The sequence below is a fragment of the Pelophylax lessonae genome (genome assembly GCF_965119305.1).
Source record: "Pelophylax lessonae genome assembly, chromosome: 9".
In the NCBI taxonomy this organism is placed as follows: Eukaryota; Metazoa; Chordata; class Amphibia; order Anura; family Ranidae; genus Pelophylax; species Pelophylax lessonae.
Window position 1 is genome coordinate 35,792,344 of NC_138776.1, and position 17,909 is coordinate 35,810,252.

Here is a 17,909-nt window from a genome sequence, read left to right on the forward strand (position 1 = left end):
GCCCTTACTTTGTAAATCGTTTTTTGTGATTTCTATGCATCTTATTGCTGTTTCTTGTTATGCATTGTATGCCTCAATCCTAAATAAAAATCTTTTGTGGAAAGAAAAAAAAATTGGAAAATATTTTTTTGTTTCCGAGCATGTGTGGTCTTGGTCACAGGATTTTTTCACACAAATACCATACTAATTACAGGCAAATCAATTGTTTTGTTATCGTTATCGTACGAGAAAAATTTTCATGCTTGTCCCTTTGGATATTTTCGCATGAACTGTCGTAATCAGCTCTCGAGAGCTGTGTACTAACAAATAAATAATATTTAATAATAATATATATTTTTTTTTTGTCCGATATTCTTATTCTGAGTACAGGCCTTTATCTCTTCCAAATTCTATTAACCAGTTCAGCTCCAGAACATTTTTTTTTTTTTTTTTAATTTGTTGCATACATGTAAAAATCCTGATTTTATTTTGCAATAAAATTACATAAACATTATATATTTTCTAAAAGCAGAGGCCCTGTAGAATAAAAAAGGTGATAGTGGGGATTTTGACACAGGTGGATGTTCTCTACTGCCCTATCTCCTCCCTCTGTATCTTCCTTTCTCTTACCTCTTAGTTTCTCTCTCCCTATTATTAATATTTATTTTACTTCTTTTCTTCTCCTTTTGTGTGCTTCATATTGTGCAAATTTCTGCCGGGTTACGCATGGCAGTGTAGCCGGGACCTGGTTGACATACAACGGTCTTGAGCAATAATCATCAAGGTTGATGTTGACAAGTGATACATGTTTTTTCCTCAGGACTGATTCTCCTTAAGGCTCCATGTACACGGGACGTTGTAAATGGTCGTTTAGGAGCAGTTGGGCATTTTTTCAGAAGCCCCTGAACCCACCTACATGTTATCTTACCTGTCGATGTACACAGGGTTCGTTTTCAGTCATTTGCAGGCAGTTGAGTTCAGGGACATTTTTTGGAAAGCAATTATTTGCGTTCGAACGCGTGTTTCCCGGCGTTTCAAATGCAAAGACGCAACCGAACGCAGCCGAACGTGGCCGAATGCGACCGAACACGATGACCCGTGTTTAGTGCTTGCGTTTTTCCATTTTAACCACTTAAGCCCCGGAAGATTTTACCCCCTTCCTGACCAGGGGGTATTTTGCGATTTGGCACTGCGTGACTTTAACGGACAATTGCGCGGTCGTGCGACGCTGTACCTAAACAAATTTGGCGTCCTTTTTTCCCCACAAACAGAGCTTTCTTTTGGCGGTATTTTATCACCTGTGCGATTTTTTGATCACGCGCTATAAACAAAAAAAGAGCGTAAATTTTGCAAAAATAGCAATATTTTTCCCTTTTTTTTATATGAAATTCCCCCCAAAAAAATGTAAAAATCAAAATTTTTTAACATTTTCGGCCAATTTGTTTTATGCTACCTATGTTTGGTAAAAAAAATCGCAAAAAGCGTATTTTGATTGGTTTGCGCAAAAGTTATTGCGCTTACTAACTAAGGGAAAGATTTTTGTCATTTTTGTTGTTTTTTTTTTTTAACGCGTAATGGCGGCGATCTGCAATTTTTTTTGCGGTACTGCGACATTGCGGCGGACAGATCGGACCCTTGACTGACATTTTTGACACTTTTGGGGTTACCAGTGACATTTCTACAGTAATCAGTGCTATATATATGCACTGTTACTGTAAAAATACACTGGTAGTGAAGGGGTTAACTTTATTTGAGAGGGAGGGGCTGTGTGTGTCCCTAGGGGCGTGATTCTAACTGTGATTGGCTGTGGCTTCAGCTGTATGCAGAGTGATCAATGGATCTACATAGTAGATCCATATGATCATCTCTCATACAGAGGGGAGAATGACAGGTGGCTTGTTTACACAAGCTGCCTGACTTTCTCCCTCTCCCCCGCCGATCGCAGAGTGGCCGGCGGACATCGGGTCCGCCGGTCACACGCGCGGGGGGGTCCGTGACCACGCGGGAGCGGGAGCGCGCCTCCGGCGGCGCGCGCTCGTTTCCTAGACCCTCACAAGCTAGTGACGTAGCCCTACGTCACTTTGCCTGTGAGGGGCTGACCGCCGCCGTAGATAGTCGTGCGGCGGTCGGAAAGTGGTTAAAGGGGAATGATATATTTGACCTCTAGGAACGGTTCTAAATGCAATCGCCCGCAAACGCCCGCTAAACGCGGGTGCAAACGCGTCCTAACGGACGTTTTAAACGTCCTAAAAATTCCAGCATTCAAAGGGACTTTTAACAATGTCCCGTGTACATGGAGCCTAACTGAGCTTAATTGTTGTATATTTAGTAAGTTGGCACCTTTTTTGGCTTTTGTCAAACTAATTGTATTTTTTTTTTTTATTCCTTTGTGCTTATTTTTAAAAATCAATAAAAGTTGTCAGTTTTAAAAAAAAAAAAAAGGTGATAGTGGCAAGTTTTTATGTCACATGATATTTGTGCAACTGTTTTTTAAATGCAAATTTTCAAGAAAAAATATAAAAAAACTAGATTTAGTGAAAAAACGCTCCATATAATACCCATTTTTGGTTAAAAAAGATGAGGTTGCATCAACTAAATAAATACCAAAAATTCCATGTCATAAAATTGTGTGCACCCGCGATATCGCAAAAAACTATGGTGCCCAAAAATCACCATAGGTGACGCTTTAAAAGCCTTTACAGATCATCAGTTAAGAGTTAACTAGGACCTCTTTTGCCAGAATTATTGTTCTCACTGTGACATTTGTGGCGATATGTCACATGTGTGGTTCGACCGTGGTTTACATACGCATGCACACCCTGGGTTTGCGTTTGGGCAGGTTTTGGGGAAAAAGAGGGTTACTACAAATTTTATTATTTTTTACATTTTGTTTATTATTTTAAGATATTTTATTTTCATTTGATTGCTATCTCAAGTGGTTATTAAACTCCTTTGTGATAGCATTGAGCAGGTGACAGGTACTCTTTATGGAGACATTAGTGGTCTAATAGACCCCATTGTCTCCCCTGCCCTTCACATCATCTAATGAAGCAAAGTTTGGCTTGGCTAGATGTGTCCCCTTGCTGTACTGGCCAGGAAATGGAGTATCTGAACCCGGAAGTGACATCACTTCCGCTTGCATTGTTTGCATGTGAGATGGAGACATGGATTTGCCTCTGTCCCAAAGCGATCTCCCTACCCTAGCCGGTGGTTGTGCTTCCGGGTTCTGGTAAGAGCAGAAGAGCCCGGGAATCCCAGGAGAAGAGGGGAGGTGGGAAGTATCACACTACTGGCTCTGTGAAAGTGATCATCAGCTATGGAGCTTCTGCATCACTTTCAATTTCAAGCCGGGAGCCAGCTAAACAAAACCCGCACATGCTTGTGCTTAAAGCCTCGTACACACCCACCGATTGTGGGCCCTGAATTTTCGGCCAACGTCCGATCGGCCGATTGTCGGCTTGTTAGTATGATGCTTCCGACAACCGACTGCGACTTTTCGGCCGAACAAAATCTGGTGTGCATGCTATAAAATTTTTGTTGGCCGTCACCAGAACGACTGATTGTTCCTCAGTCAGTACAGATTTCGGCAGACAAAAATGTGATGAGCAAGACTGGGCATGCTCAGAGAAGAAAAAGCACACGAAAAGTAAACCAGAAAACATGACATCACTTCTGCAGTTGGATGTTGTTGGCCGACAAAATTTGTGTGCAGTCTAGAGCACATTTCAACCAACACAACAACACTGGACAAAAGACGGCCGATCGGTCGGCCAACAATCGGTGCGTGTGTTCGAGGCTTTAAGGTTCACTCGTACGTCCAAAGAGTTTAACTGTTTAAAAACTAAGAAGGTTTTGGCTTTAGATTCACTTTAACTGGATTTTGCACGTTCCTGTTGATCTTTGCACTTTGTCTTGTCCATTAGGCCCAGACTTCAAATTGGTTTTTAACTAGAAAATGGTGAAAAAAGTTATTGGAAACGAGGGAGGAACGTTTGATTTGTAGGAAATCTACGGTAGGTTGAAAACCAACATTTGATTAATGTATTTTAAAAACTTTACATTCCTGTTAGATTCTCACAAACATAAAAGATACACAAAAGAACACATAAAACATGGCGCTGTGAGGTCCCAATATCTTGTGTGTATTTTTAAGTTTGTGAGAATCTCAGATGAATGTAGAATTTTCTCAAATGATGGTTTTTGACCTACCACAGATTTCCCGAAACTCAAACTTTCCTCGGTTTCCAATATCTTTTTGTAAAACTGTTATGAAAATGTTCAGGTTTTAACTGATTTCCCAGATCACCAGCTTTTTCTCCCTGGTCCATATTTACAATTCCAGTGGGATTGACAGTTCATTGATTTTCCCACATGCTACATTAGAACTGAAAAAAAGGACTTACGACTCAACTTGACGCGGGGCTGATTGTCTGTTTTCCGCTTCTGTGGCGTTTTCCTCATCCTCCCTCCTCTGATTCTTTTGAACGCAGGTGGAAAAGGTCACCATAAGGAAGAAGAGGACGGCCAGGCTGCCCGCTCCCAGGAAGCAGATCCCCAGGATGAAGACTTTGTCCGAAACAGTCAGCAGAACCACTCCGATGAGAAGGAAAGCCATTCCCAGGGTCAACACTGTTCGATGGATGCCCTTGCGCAAATGGCTGTATGCCATGTCTGATTCTGTATCTGTGTCTGAAGAAAAAGGAATACGTTACATGTTTGCTTTATTTAAAGAAAATGTTGCAATGTTTAAATGATACACAAACGGGCAGAATCCAAACAATGGTGAAATATTTGGTTGAGTCTTGCCAGTTCAGTCTCAACCTGGCCATCGAGTACGGAACTTGGCCATTTGTTTTCTTCTTCTTATTATTATTTTTTTTTAGTTTATTTTTTATTGTTAGTATGAGTAAGAGTTATTGGACCATTACTTTTAACTCTGCTCATACCTACTTTGGAGTTTTGGGTTTTCTTCACTGGGGTTTTCTCACTCCTTCTGTTGCATTTTCATGATATTGGTTTTAAAAGGGAGTGTAGGAACGCTTTAGGCTCACCACAGTAGGTGTGCCCAATTTTATTTGAAGGACACTTGTACTGACATTAATAGATTACTATTGCTAGCATCATGGGCATGCACAGGGGGTGTGCTGGGTGTGCCTGGACACACCCTAATCAACCCCGTGCAGCACAGATTCTACCTGCTGCTCCTGCTTTCCCTCTAACCCAACGGTGCTGCCAGCTTCCCTCCTCTCCTGCCAGTTGCTGCTGCAGGCACACAGGGGGATGTATCAGGATGTCATTTATCTGACTCTTCCTTTTCTGGTACGAACACAGTGAGTGATCAGTACTGATCGCTCACTGTGTCCATTCATAACTGAGGCTTAGCAAACTGAGTTTACTATGCTTCAGTTTGTGAATGAACAGGAGGCAGATTAGCACAGAGCACTTCCCATTCATTCCCTGTCCAGTGCAGTTGAGGCTGCAGAGAAAAGGACTCAGGAATATTCCTTCTCTGTCTCAAATGTGAGACATCAGGGGTCGGTTAAGACCCCTGATATTTCCCCAAAAAAACCCCAACAGGGCTTCTAAAAAAAATTGGAAAAATACTAAAAAAAAAACTGTACAAAATAATAAAACAATTAAAATAACATTAAACCAAAATAAAATTGTAAAAAAAAAAAAATATCAAAACAAAATTGTAAACATTTTAAAAACAATAAAAAAAGAAAAAAAAACTGCCAACACTGTCCACTGCCCTACTGACACCATCTATTGCCCTACTGACACCATCCATTTACAGCCTTTGTGCGCTACATAGGGCTATAGTTCTGAAAAGAGGAACACGCCAGGGCTGTCCGCTCTCACAGCTCCTGTTTGCCATGGCTATTGCGCCCCTAGCACACCTGATCTGCCAAAACACTAACATACCAGGGTTGGAAATCTGTGATTATCACCACAAATTATTTTTATTTGCCTTCTTTTCATGACGTCACCATTAATCTCTGCTCCCAACCTCCTCAAACTACTGGATGATTTTGGCTTTATTTCGGGCCTAAAAGTAAATTCACCTAAATCTACAGCGCTAAACATTTCCATCCCTCCTGCTGAATTGAACCATTTGCTGACGGCCTTACTTTTTCCTTGGTCCTCTCATTTCATCCCATACCTTGGTATTACCTTGACGGCCAACATATCAGACCTCTTCTCAGCTAATTACACTTCAATGCCTACATATTTCACTAACCTTATGACCAAGTGGTCCACTCTGACATTAGCCTGGATGGGCAGAATAACAGTGACCAAGGTGACCATACTTCCTAAAATATTATACCTTTTCTGGGTACTGCCCATCCCAGTTCCTTTGCTTGTTGCAATGGCACATGCATGCGTACATCTGGAGCTCTATCAAACCCTGTATACCTCATCATACCCTATTCTTACCTTAACTACACAACCCTATGCTCTCCTTCCTACGCAACCCTGCATTTTACCCAGCCTGGACCTCACCACCCTCTTTTCGTATATATGGTCTTCTAAAAATCTTTTTCCAGCTTATAAACTCATGACTGCTTCCGGAATCAGGTCATTTCCCACTCTCTGGGAGTCATATGATATTCCCCTTCTCTGAACTTTTTCGATACCTCCAGATTAAATACTTCCTTACACCCCTAATCCCCAAAGACTCATCTGCTCCCTCTATGTCCATCTTTGAAAAAACATACAAGAGCGGCCCGCATAGGTGAGGCCTTATCTCAGCCCTCTATTCCCACCTTCTCAATGGTTCCCCCTCTACCCCTTCCTATGCCTCTAAATGGGAAAGTGACTTGGAAAGGACCCTAGATGCAGCAGATTGGAACCACATCTGGCAAGCCACGAGTCCTTTTCACTGAATATTGTGGCGCTTGAGACTAATTACAAAGTTTTAACTTGCTGGTACTTGGTCCCCGCCAGGATCTCTAAATGTGTCCCCCACTATCCCTCTAATTGCTTAAGGGGCTCTGATGCCCAAGGATCCTTCCTGCACATCTTGTGGACATGCCCAGTAGTGCAAACCTTTTGGTCCAGCCTGTTTAGCATGCTCTCTAACCTATTTATTTTGACCTTATCTCAGGATCTATCTATAGCACTAACAAATTTAAAGCCTCCAGATTTAAACCTCTCCTGCAGGTCACAACAGCGGCTAAACAAATTATAATCAAATCGTGGAAGACCCCTATGCTTTGTGGTATTGCAGTGAAAAAAGAGGTCACACAAGCCATGATCCATGTTAGAACAGAAGCAGTCATCTCTGATTGAGTACCCAAATATGAAGCCCTCTGGTCCCCATGGGTGGCGCATTTCCTCTCACCCAATTTTAACGAATCTCTCTTACTCCCATGATTGGAAATGTCATTTTATGGCTTATTGATATACTCCATTAGGTTTGGTCTAGGGGCACCTGGGGTTCCCTCCTCCCATGTCTTCCTTTCCTCTCTCTTTCCTTCCTGCTACTTTCTTGGCTATCTCCTGCTACTTTCTTATTCCTTTCTCTATGGGTAGCCAACTTTCTGGAATTCACTACTGCACCCCAATCTACCCAAATTCCCATTAGATTATATGTTCATTTACACTATTTCCACTGTAAATGTCTCCCTTGTGTAGGTATCCAAAAGTCCAAGATCTTGTATGTTATGTCAGCAGACCCAGCAGACTCAAAGCTGTCACTTATATTATTCCCCTTTGTTTCTTCCCTAAAATGTTATTTAGGGAGTTAAAGGGAGGGGCAAGGAGAGAGGGGACTGTGCTGAGAACTGACACTCCTGAAGTAGTCAAATGTACTTGCAAGATCAAAGGAACATAACAAGTGAGTTAAAAAATAATATAATAAATAATATTAATAATAATTGATTATTATTTATATTATTATGAGTAGTAGTAGTAGTAGTAGTACAGGTAGTTATTTGTAATTATTTTTCTTTCCAATAATAATTCAAAAAATATTATTAATACTAATAATATTACCAATAATTATTATTATTTTAAAATGTATTATATTATTAATTACATATGAATTATATATACTGTATGTATATATATATATATATATATATATATATATATATATATATATATATATATATATGTGTGTGTATATATATAAATATTACACATAATATTTTTAAAAGTATTTGTATTAGTATTAATAATATTATTTGAAATATTAATGGAAAGAAAAATCATTACAAGTAAGCATTTAAATTGCTCGATTTTTTTTTTTTTATTTTCATGCTTTTACCTGCAGTTTGGACACCAGGAGTCTGAATAACAATGGGTAGAGAGACTGCTGACTTTTGTTGTACCTAACAAAACACATCTTCATGCCAAATCACCTCAGGCATGATTAGCCTGAATGGTATCACTCGATTTAATTGCATATATATTTACTAAAACAAACAGATCTTGGATAGTGAGCCATGCGGCACGTAGGTTTTATTTCAGAAACGTGCATGTTAATTTTTTTTTTTCATTGCTCCTATGGCTTCACGTGATGCCATGTGCATAGCACATTGGTACGGCGTTTGACAAGCCTTGCACTGACGATACCAAAAATGCCTAAAGCAATGTTGCAGGAAGGCAGGCTAATAAAGAGTAAAGGGGATTCTTTTTTCTTTTGAAAAGCATAGGGAATGGTTGAGCCCCCAGTCCATTTGTGCCATTTGGGAGAATTCATTTTACTTATTGCCTATGAGCAAGAAATTGGAGGAAATTCCTGCAAAGTGGGACATGTGTGAACAGTTACCCTCCTCCCCCTGGATTATTATTATTATTTTTTTTTTTTATGGTTTTGCTATGGGACCCCATCCCACTTAGCTGTGGTCCTTCTCTCCATTCGCCTCTGTGAGAACTTCTTCTCTGCCTGCAAGCAGCACTCATATACCGCATGCCGCTGGCTTAAGATTGACAGGTGCCAATGGCAGATTACAAGCTGGTGGAGTTCTGGTCCACCCTACCGAAAGGGAAGAAGCTTGGATGTACTGCTGCTGCCCCCACCAATGAGATGAGGTAAAGAGGGGTGAGGAAATATATGCTATGCTGCAGCTGTGTTATTGCAGGTGCCATAAAGAAATGAATGTACACCTATAAGTGACCCCAGAATGGTGTGACCCCATAGGTTGCATTTAGCCATAGCTTACTGGAAAGACACTGTGAAATCAAAGTCACTTGAAAAGGACTTAAAGGACACATATATCCTGTTTTATAGAGATGTGAAAGGTGAAAGTGTTCTATAGGCTGCTCTTGTCAGGATCTGTTCAGTTTCATCCAGGCGTTCCTGTAAGCCTTTGGCTTTGTTGTCCCTCGATGTCAGGTTGAGATCATTGCGGGAACTTGTGGTTTGTAGGTCTCGCCCATATACAATATTAGCTCTTACAGGTAGGTAGGATACAGCGGTGGAATGACTTTCTCAGTTGAGGGTCTGTGAGTGAGTACTGGCGGGGACGCGTTGGCTTCTGATGAATCTGGCCCAACTTAGCAGAAAGGTGGCAGTGAGCGCTTTTGAGGGGCTTGGGATGCTACCTCTGGGTAGGGTTCACCTTTTTTTTTTCTTTCGAACTGGATACCGGGCGCTCTTTTTACCTACCCTCACAAATATACAATATTAAGTAAACCTTCTTGGATTGTCCTTCCCTACAATTTTTGAGGCTTGGCTGGGCTTGTATCCTTTGCATCTCTTCTGACTCTATCATGGGGCCTCTGTAGACATGCATCTTCTCCACTTACATATACATCATTGAGCTTATAAGGCCCCTTTCACACGGGTCAGTTTTTTCAGGCGGACCTGATCGGATGCTCCATGCACCCCTATGGAGGAGCGGATGCCAGCGGTGACATGTCCGCTGACACCCGCTGCTATCCGATCCGATGTGGTCTGTGAAATCCAGACGGATGGAAACCCTATTTTTCATCCATCTGGAGGATCGGATGAAAACAGACAGGTGGTCCGTTTTCATCCGATCTCCCTTAGAGGAGAGCAGGGTTCTGACAGCTCCGTCACTGCAAAGTAAGCGGAGACGGAGCTGTCATCTGCCTGCTTAGCGGGGATCGACAGATCGATCCCCACTGAGCAACACAGTCTGCCGGCCGGAAAGCCGGTTTGAAAGAACCCTTAGGCCCCTTTCACACATGCTGTCCGTTTGTCCGTTTTTCATCCATCCGTTGAAGGATGAAAAACGGACATCAACGTATCTCTATGTAAAAACTAATGACAACGGATGATCATCAGTTAACATCCGTTTTCATCCGCTTCCGTCAATGTCCGTTTTTTTAACGTATGAATGCTCTATTTTTCATCCGATAAAAAAAAACGGATCGGACGAAAAACGGATGACAACGGATGAAAAAACGGATGACAACAGATTAAAAACAGATAACTGACGAAAAACGGATAACAACTGATGAAAAACGGATGAAAAATGGATGGAAAACTGATACATTTTGACATGACTGAACTGATGAACTGAACGGACCGTATGTGTGAAAGGGGCCTAATGCACTTTTTTACATACTGATGAAGACTCTTTATGAGTTGAAAGGCGTTGAGGTTTTTTAGGCTGACAGTGGAGATCTTTATTCATGGATGCTGTATTCATTGATGTATTTATTTGTTATATGTTACATGTACAGCTACATAGTTTAACCACTTCCCCACTGCTCACTGTGCTGCTACTGCGGCACAGTGGCTCGTTATCGTCTGGCGACGTAGGTCTACGTCACCAGACATTCCCCTCTCTCGGCGGCGCGCGCGGCGCCGGAGGCTCGCTCCCGCTGTTTTCAGTCACAGCGGGAGTCAGGCCAGGGGAGGAGCGGCGGCGGTCGCTGCTGCTCTTTCCCGATCGTCGGGGAATCTAGTTTGGAGATCCGCCCGCTTGTGTAAACAGAGCGGGCGGATCTCCTAAGTGACAAGGAGTGACAGATTGCAGTGTTCAACGTAGCTGAACATGCAATCTGTCCTTGTGTCACTCAGTCACCTCCCCCCCCCCCCACACGTCAGTAAGCACCAGGCATACATTAACCCCTCCCTCTCCAATAAAATTAACCCCTTCCCTGCCAGTGTCATTTTTACAGTAACAGTGCATATATATAGCACTGATCACTGCAGTAATGTCACTGGTACCCCCAAAAGTGTCAAAAATGTCAGTCAAGGGTCCGATCTGTCCGCCGCAATGTCGCAGTCCCGCAAAAAAATCGCAGATCGCCGCCATTACGCGTTAAAAAAAAACACCAAAAATGACAGAAATCTTTCCCTTTGTTAGTAAACGCAATAACTTTTGCGCAAACCAATCAAAATACGCTTATTGTGATTTTTTTTTTTACCAAACATAGATAGCAGAAAACAAATTGGCCAAAAATGTTAACAAAATTTAATTTTTACATTTTTTTTTTGGGGGGGGGGGGGGGGAATTTCATATAAAAAATACCACCAAAAGAAAGCTCTGTTTGTGGGAAAAAAAGGACGTAAATTTCGTTTGGGTACAGCGTCGCATGACCGTGCAATTGTCAGTTAAGTCGCACAGCGCCGAATCGCAAAAAGACAGCAAAATCCTCCGGTGGTAAAGTGGTTAGGCTGTATTAAAAATATATATATATATTATTTTCAAAATTATTATATGGTTGTTTGATACCTTGCTTTGTGCACTGGTGCACAGTCATGTTGGAACAGGAAGAGGCCATCCCCAAACTGTTCCTACAAAGTTGGGAGCATGAAATTGTCCAAAATGTCTTGGTATGCTGATGCCTTAAGAGTTCCCTTCACTGGAACTAAGGGGCCAAGCCCAACCCCTGAAAAACAACCCCACACCATAATCCCCCCTCCACCAAATGATTTGGACAAGTGCACAAAGCAAGGTCCATAAATACATGGATGAGCGAGTTTGGAGTGGAGGAACTTGACTGGCCTGCACAGAGTCCTGACCTCAACCCGATAGAACACCTTTGGGAGGAATTAGAGTGGAGACTGCAAACCAGGACTTTTCGTCTAACATCAGTGCCTGACCTCACAGACACACTCCTAAACCTTGTGGACGGCCTTCCCAGAAGAGTTGAAGCTGTTATAGCTGCAAAGGGTGGGCCAACTCAATATTGAACCCTACGGACTAAGATTGGGATGCCAATAAAGTTTATGTGCATGAGGCAGGCAGGCGTCCCAATACTTTTGACAATATAGTGTACAAATGTGAATGCGTACATTGCTGACCGCAGTTGCAAATGATCAAGTTATGGTTTACAGATATGAACTTTTATTTTACTTATTATTACGCACTGCATGTATTGACACATAGAAAACAATGCACTGGAATTTAGGGGTAATTCCACTTACATGGGAAAAAAAATTGCAAATAATAGAAAAAAAAATGAATATGGCCTAAACATTTGCTACACAAGTCATTTTGTGATTGTTGTTGATGTTATTAAAAATGACCTTTCCTTATCAATCTGCAGCGCTGTGATTTTCTATAAAATGTAATAAAAAATGGCAACCTAGAGGCGTTCTGTACACAGATGATGTACATGGAGATAAATTAGAAGATGCTGTCCTCAGTTTTGTACCAGGGGTTGGGTGTATGTTTCGAATGTATACAGTGTACTTTGGAGTATACGCACACAACTGAGTAATCTTCATATTCATCTCCATGGGTGGCTGTATAGGTCTGCATGGGTGCTGCACGCAACCCACTTGCAAATAACAGCATACAGCCGCATCTTCTGCACTTAACCACAGCACATCCATGTGCATGAAGCCAAAAGGAGAAAAAAAATCTTAAAAAAGAAAAAAAAAATGTGGTCACCACATCTAAGGACTGGTAAGATGAAATATATTACAAAAATATATTTGAAAACAAAAATAACAAAAAATCCTGGAAAAAGAAACAAATGCAGTCACCACATCCAAGGACTGGTAAAAAATAAAAATATTACAAAAATCCTGAAAAAAAGAAAGTATATTAAAAAATATGTTACAAAAAATCTTGAAAAAAAAAAGAAAACAAATGCAGTCACCACATCCAAGGACTGGTAAAAATGTAACATTTTACAAAAAATCCTGAAAAGTAAAAAGGAAATCAATGCAGCCACCACATCTAAGGACTAGTAAGATTTTTTATATATATATATATATATATATATATATATATATATATATATATATATATGGTATATGGTATATGGTATATATATATATATATATATATATATATATATATATATATATATATATATATATATATATATATATATATATATATATATATGTATACATATGGTATATATATATATATATATATTATATACATACATATATATATATTATATCCATATATATATATATTATATCCATATATATATATATATAAATCAAACATATTATAAAATATCCTAAAACAAGAAAAAAAAAAAAAAAAATATATATATATATATATATATATATATATATATATATATATATATATATATAGCAAAACATATTACAAAAAAAATCCTGACAAAAAGAAAAAAAAATGCAGTCACCACACATATGGACTGGTAAGATTAAATATTGCAAAATATCCCAATACATTACAAGCATACAGTATATTACAAGAAAAAAAAAATAATACTGGAAAAAAAAGAAAACAAATGCAGTCACTACATTTAAGTACTGGTAAGATGAAATACATTATAAAAAAATCCGTAAATAAAAATAAACAAATATAAACATATATTACAAAAAAATCCTAACAAAAAGAAAGAGAACGCAGTCATCACATCCAAGGACTGGTAAAAATTAAAAATATTATAAAAAATCCAGAAACATAAAAATTAAATAAATGCAGCCACCACATCTAAGGACTGGTAAGATTAAAAATATATATATATATATATATATATATATATATATATATATATATTACAAAAAATCCTAATATAATAGAAAGCATATATTACAAAAAAAAAAGAAAACAAATGCAGTCACCACATATATGGACTGATAAGATTGAATATTGCATAATATGATAATACATTACAAGCATAATGCAGTCACCACATTTAAGGACTGGTAAGATAAAATACATTATAAAAAAATCCGGGAAAAAATAAATCATTACAAAACATGTATTACAAAAAAATCCTGACAAAAAAAAAAAGGAACGCAGTCCCCATATCCAAGGACTGGTAAAAATTAGACATATTATAAAAAATCCTGAAAAATTAAAAGGAAAAAAATGCAGCCAACACATCTAAGGACTGGCAAGATAAAATATATATAATACAAAATATCAAAAAAAAAAAAAAAAAAAAATATATATATATATATATATATATATATATATATATTCATTACAAAACATATATTACAAAAAAAATCCTGACAAAAAGAAAACGAACATAGTCACCAAAAAAAAGAAAAATATTATACACAAAATCCTAAAAAAAAAGAAAGCGGTCACCACATCTAAGGACTGGTATGCTGCAATCCATTGCACGTTTTGAGTTTAGATATAGTTTAACACCAGTTCCTAATTGTTGATGCAACTTACCAGCTAGATCTGGGAAATTATCGGCACTTGCTACGTACGGTCAGGATATGTCCCTTTTTTGCTGCTCTCTAGTTTATCCCAATATCACCTTGCGTTTCCCATAATGAAGAGCTTCATATGCAAAAATCTGTTATTCTTCAGTAATATCCAGCACTGCTTTTCCAGGGAGCAGTCAGTGGATTCTCTGCATTCTGTGTTTTTGAAGTTTGAAAAGTGCTTCTAAAGTTTTACTATGGAGCAGAGCGGATGCTGGAAATTCCCTGTGCCTCCTGTGTGAGTCAGCGGATCTCTATGTGTTCTTGTCTACGGCTTTTTGTCTCCCTCCTCTGCCAGTCACTCTCACCTTTGTCCACCATCCAGGAAGCTGAAATCTGCATTATACTCTGATGACAGAGTGTCCCTCCCTTCTCTGCACTGATATGTCAGGTCATTCCTGCACCAGGCAATTGCATAGTAAATTCAGCTATGTGCAACCTGCCAAAGACCAGAAATGCCACTTTACAGCCCTGCCCTAAATGCTGTGCTCAAAGCCAGTGCTTCTGGATCATGGCTTGTAGTAGTAAAACTGGCCATACATGACAAGAATAGAGGGATAAACAAAAGAAAACTGAACAAATTCCTTCATTTACACATTCAGGGGAATCCTCCCCACTGTATCAATGAATTCTGATGGACTCCTCACCATCAGAATACACAGATCTGCACTACGCCTGGTTGGCTTCTACGATAATCGAAGCAAAATTTGCCAACAAGCCCATTCTTGAGAAGTTGACTGTTGGATCGACTTCTCTTGAATGGGAATATCAGTAGATCTACCGAAATTTGGCCGGACCCTGCTGAACCACCTGAATTTCAATTCATCTATGGCCAGCTTTAGTCACATGCAACTTGGCTTCTTCTGTAATGCTGAAGACATTTCGTAGCCCATCCAAGATACTTCGCCAGCTCTTCAACTGGACTTCTTCTTTAATGTTAAAGACAATTCATAGCTTATTCATGGGACTTATTCAGCTCTTCAACTGGACTTCTTCTGTAATGTTAAAGACAATTCATAGCTTATTCATGGGACTTATTCAGCTCTTCAACTGGACTTCTTCTGTAATGTTAAAGACAATTCATTGCTTATTCATTGCACTTATTCAGCTCTTCGGACTTCTTCTATAATGTTGAAGACATTTTATAGCCTGTCCAAGACATTTCTCCAACCTTTCAAGTGGATGACTTCTGTAATTTAGAAGACATTTCATAGTCTATCCAAGACACTTTCCCAAGCTCTTCAACTGGACCTCTTCAGTAATGTGGAAGACATTTCATAGCCTATCCAAGAGACTTCTCCATCCTTTCAACTGAACGACTTCTGTAATTTAGAAGACATTTCATAGTCTATCCAAGACACTTTCCCAGGCTCTTCAACTGGACCTCTTCAGTAATGTTGAAGACATTTCATAGACATTTCATAGAAATTTCAGAAAAGCCAAGAACAAGGGTCCCAATGCAAAGAACAAAAAAAGTGTGTGGTCACTCGTGAACATTGTCCTCCACTGTTTAGATAAAATGAACACTCACCAGAGCTAATTGCTGTACAGAATATAAGACAGCAATAGCACATGTAGCTACTGGTGTCTTGGTCCCTTTCGGTCCTGAAGAACGAATCAACCAATGCAAAGAGTCTGGCAAAGGATCAGTATTTCTGTCAATTAAGTCTTGAGATTTATACAGCCCACTAAAGTAAGAGGGCCCACTTTAGGCCATGGCCATTCAGTGCAGTGTAAACTCCTGCATAGTTTGCAGGTCTCAACTTTTCCCTCTTTTGACAAAACGTTTGCAGAGGAGCAGAATTCCGGTCATGTCACTTCCGGGTCCCTGGCTTCCGGTTCTGGAAACTCAGCAGTGGGATGCACGCCAGCTTTGAATGCGAGCAGGGCGGTGACATTTTCCTTCAACTTATATGTGGGTAATCCCTAGTGCTGGGTTGTAGTCACTATACAATAAGAAAGACTCATTATTGGAAACACAGTTCTGGTAGCCTGGTAGCCTGGTATCAGGGCTATTGCTGGAATTTTGAACCATACAAGATAGAAGAGGGAAAAGTTGAAACCTGCAAACTATGCAGGAGTTTACACTGCACTGAGTGGCCATGGCCTAAAGGTGGTCCTCTTACTTTAGTGGGCTGTATAAATCTCAGGACTGAATTGACAGAAATACTGATCCTTTGCAAGACTCTTTGCATTGGTTGATTCGTTCTTCGGTTCCGAAAGGGACCAAGACACCAGTAGGTACATTTGCTATTGCCATCTTATAATCTGGACAGCAATTAGCTCTGGTGAGTGTCCATTTTATCTAAACAGTGGAGAAGAATGTTCACGAGTGACAACACACTTTTTTGTTCTTTGCACTGGGACACTTTTTCTTGCCTTTTCTGACATTTAATTTATACATATTTTTTGGATTCACATTAGACTTTCTTACCATGTTTAATTAGTTTGAATTGTCTTTAACATTATAGAAGAAGTCCAGTTGAAGAGCTGAATAAGTGCCATGGATAAGCTATGAATTGTCTTTAACATTACAGAAGAAGTCCAGTTGAAGAGCTGGTGAAGTATCTTGGATAGGCTACGAAATGACTTTTCCAGGCTCTTCAACTGGACTTCAGTAATGTTAAAGACATTTCATAGCCTTTCCAAGACACTTCTCCAGCCTTTCAATTGAACGACTTCTGTAATTTAGAAAACATTTCATAGTCCATCCAAGACACTTCCCCAGCTCTTCAACTGGACTTCTTCAGTAATGATTTTAAACATTTCATAGCCTTTCCAAAACACTTCTCCAGCCTTTCAACTGAACGACTTCTGTAATGTTGAAGACATTTTATAGTTTATCTTTAGCACTTTTCAGTTCTGCAAATAGACTCCTTCTATAACGTTGAAGTCCTTTCACAACATATCCAAGACACTTTTTCGGTTCTTCAACAGTACTTGTTCTGTTATGTTGAAGACATTTTATAGCTTATCCAAGACACTTCTTCAGTTCTTTAACTGGGCTTCTTCTGAAATGTTGAACACATTTCGGTTTTAATAAGTTTATATTAAAACGCTTTCAGACACAACACACACATTACTATCTAATTGTACAGTGTCCTTTGGAGTTACCAACAACTTTAGATTAAAAGGACCTGTCCGATTGGGTAAAAAATGATTGGATAGATTAGATAGATTGTCATATTATATAGTTTTTGCTTATCTAATGATTGCTTTACACTCTTTGATAAATTATTGATTTCTTTTTCAATAGTAAACATCGATCTTTAGTCAAGAAACCATTAAGTTGATATGTTATAAGTGGATTTTGATTGATAGTTAAGATACGGTCAAAACGTACTTC

The 17,909-nt window shown here is 39.3% G+C and overlaps 1 protein-coding gene across 1 annotated transcript in view; it reads right to left on the reverse strand.

The window, feature by feature from the left end:
• LOC309562527 (uncharacterized protein) overlaps positions 1-14,883 on the reverse strand; it is a 29,046-nt gene extending 14,163 nt beyond the window's left edge. The window contains exons 1-2 of the mRNA XM_082266770.1: positions 14,529-14,883; positions 4,383-4,668 (exon numbers count right to left, since the gene is read on the reverse strand). Coding sequence (XP_082122896.1) covers positions 4,383-4,648 — 266 coding nt within the window. The 5' untranslated portion in view covers positions 4,649-4,668; positions 14,529-14,883. The remainder of the gene's footprint in view (positions 1-4,382; positions 4,669-14,528) is intronic.
• Positions 14,884-17,909: the final 3,026 nt, after the last annotated feature.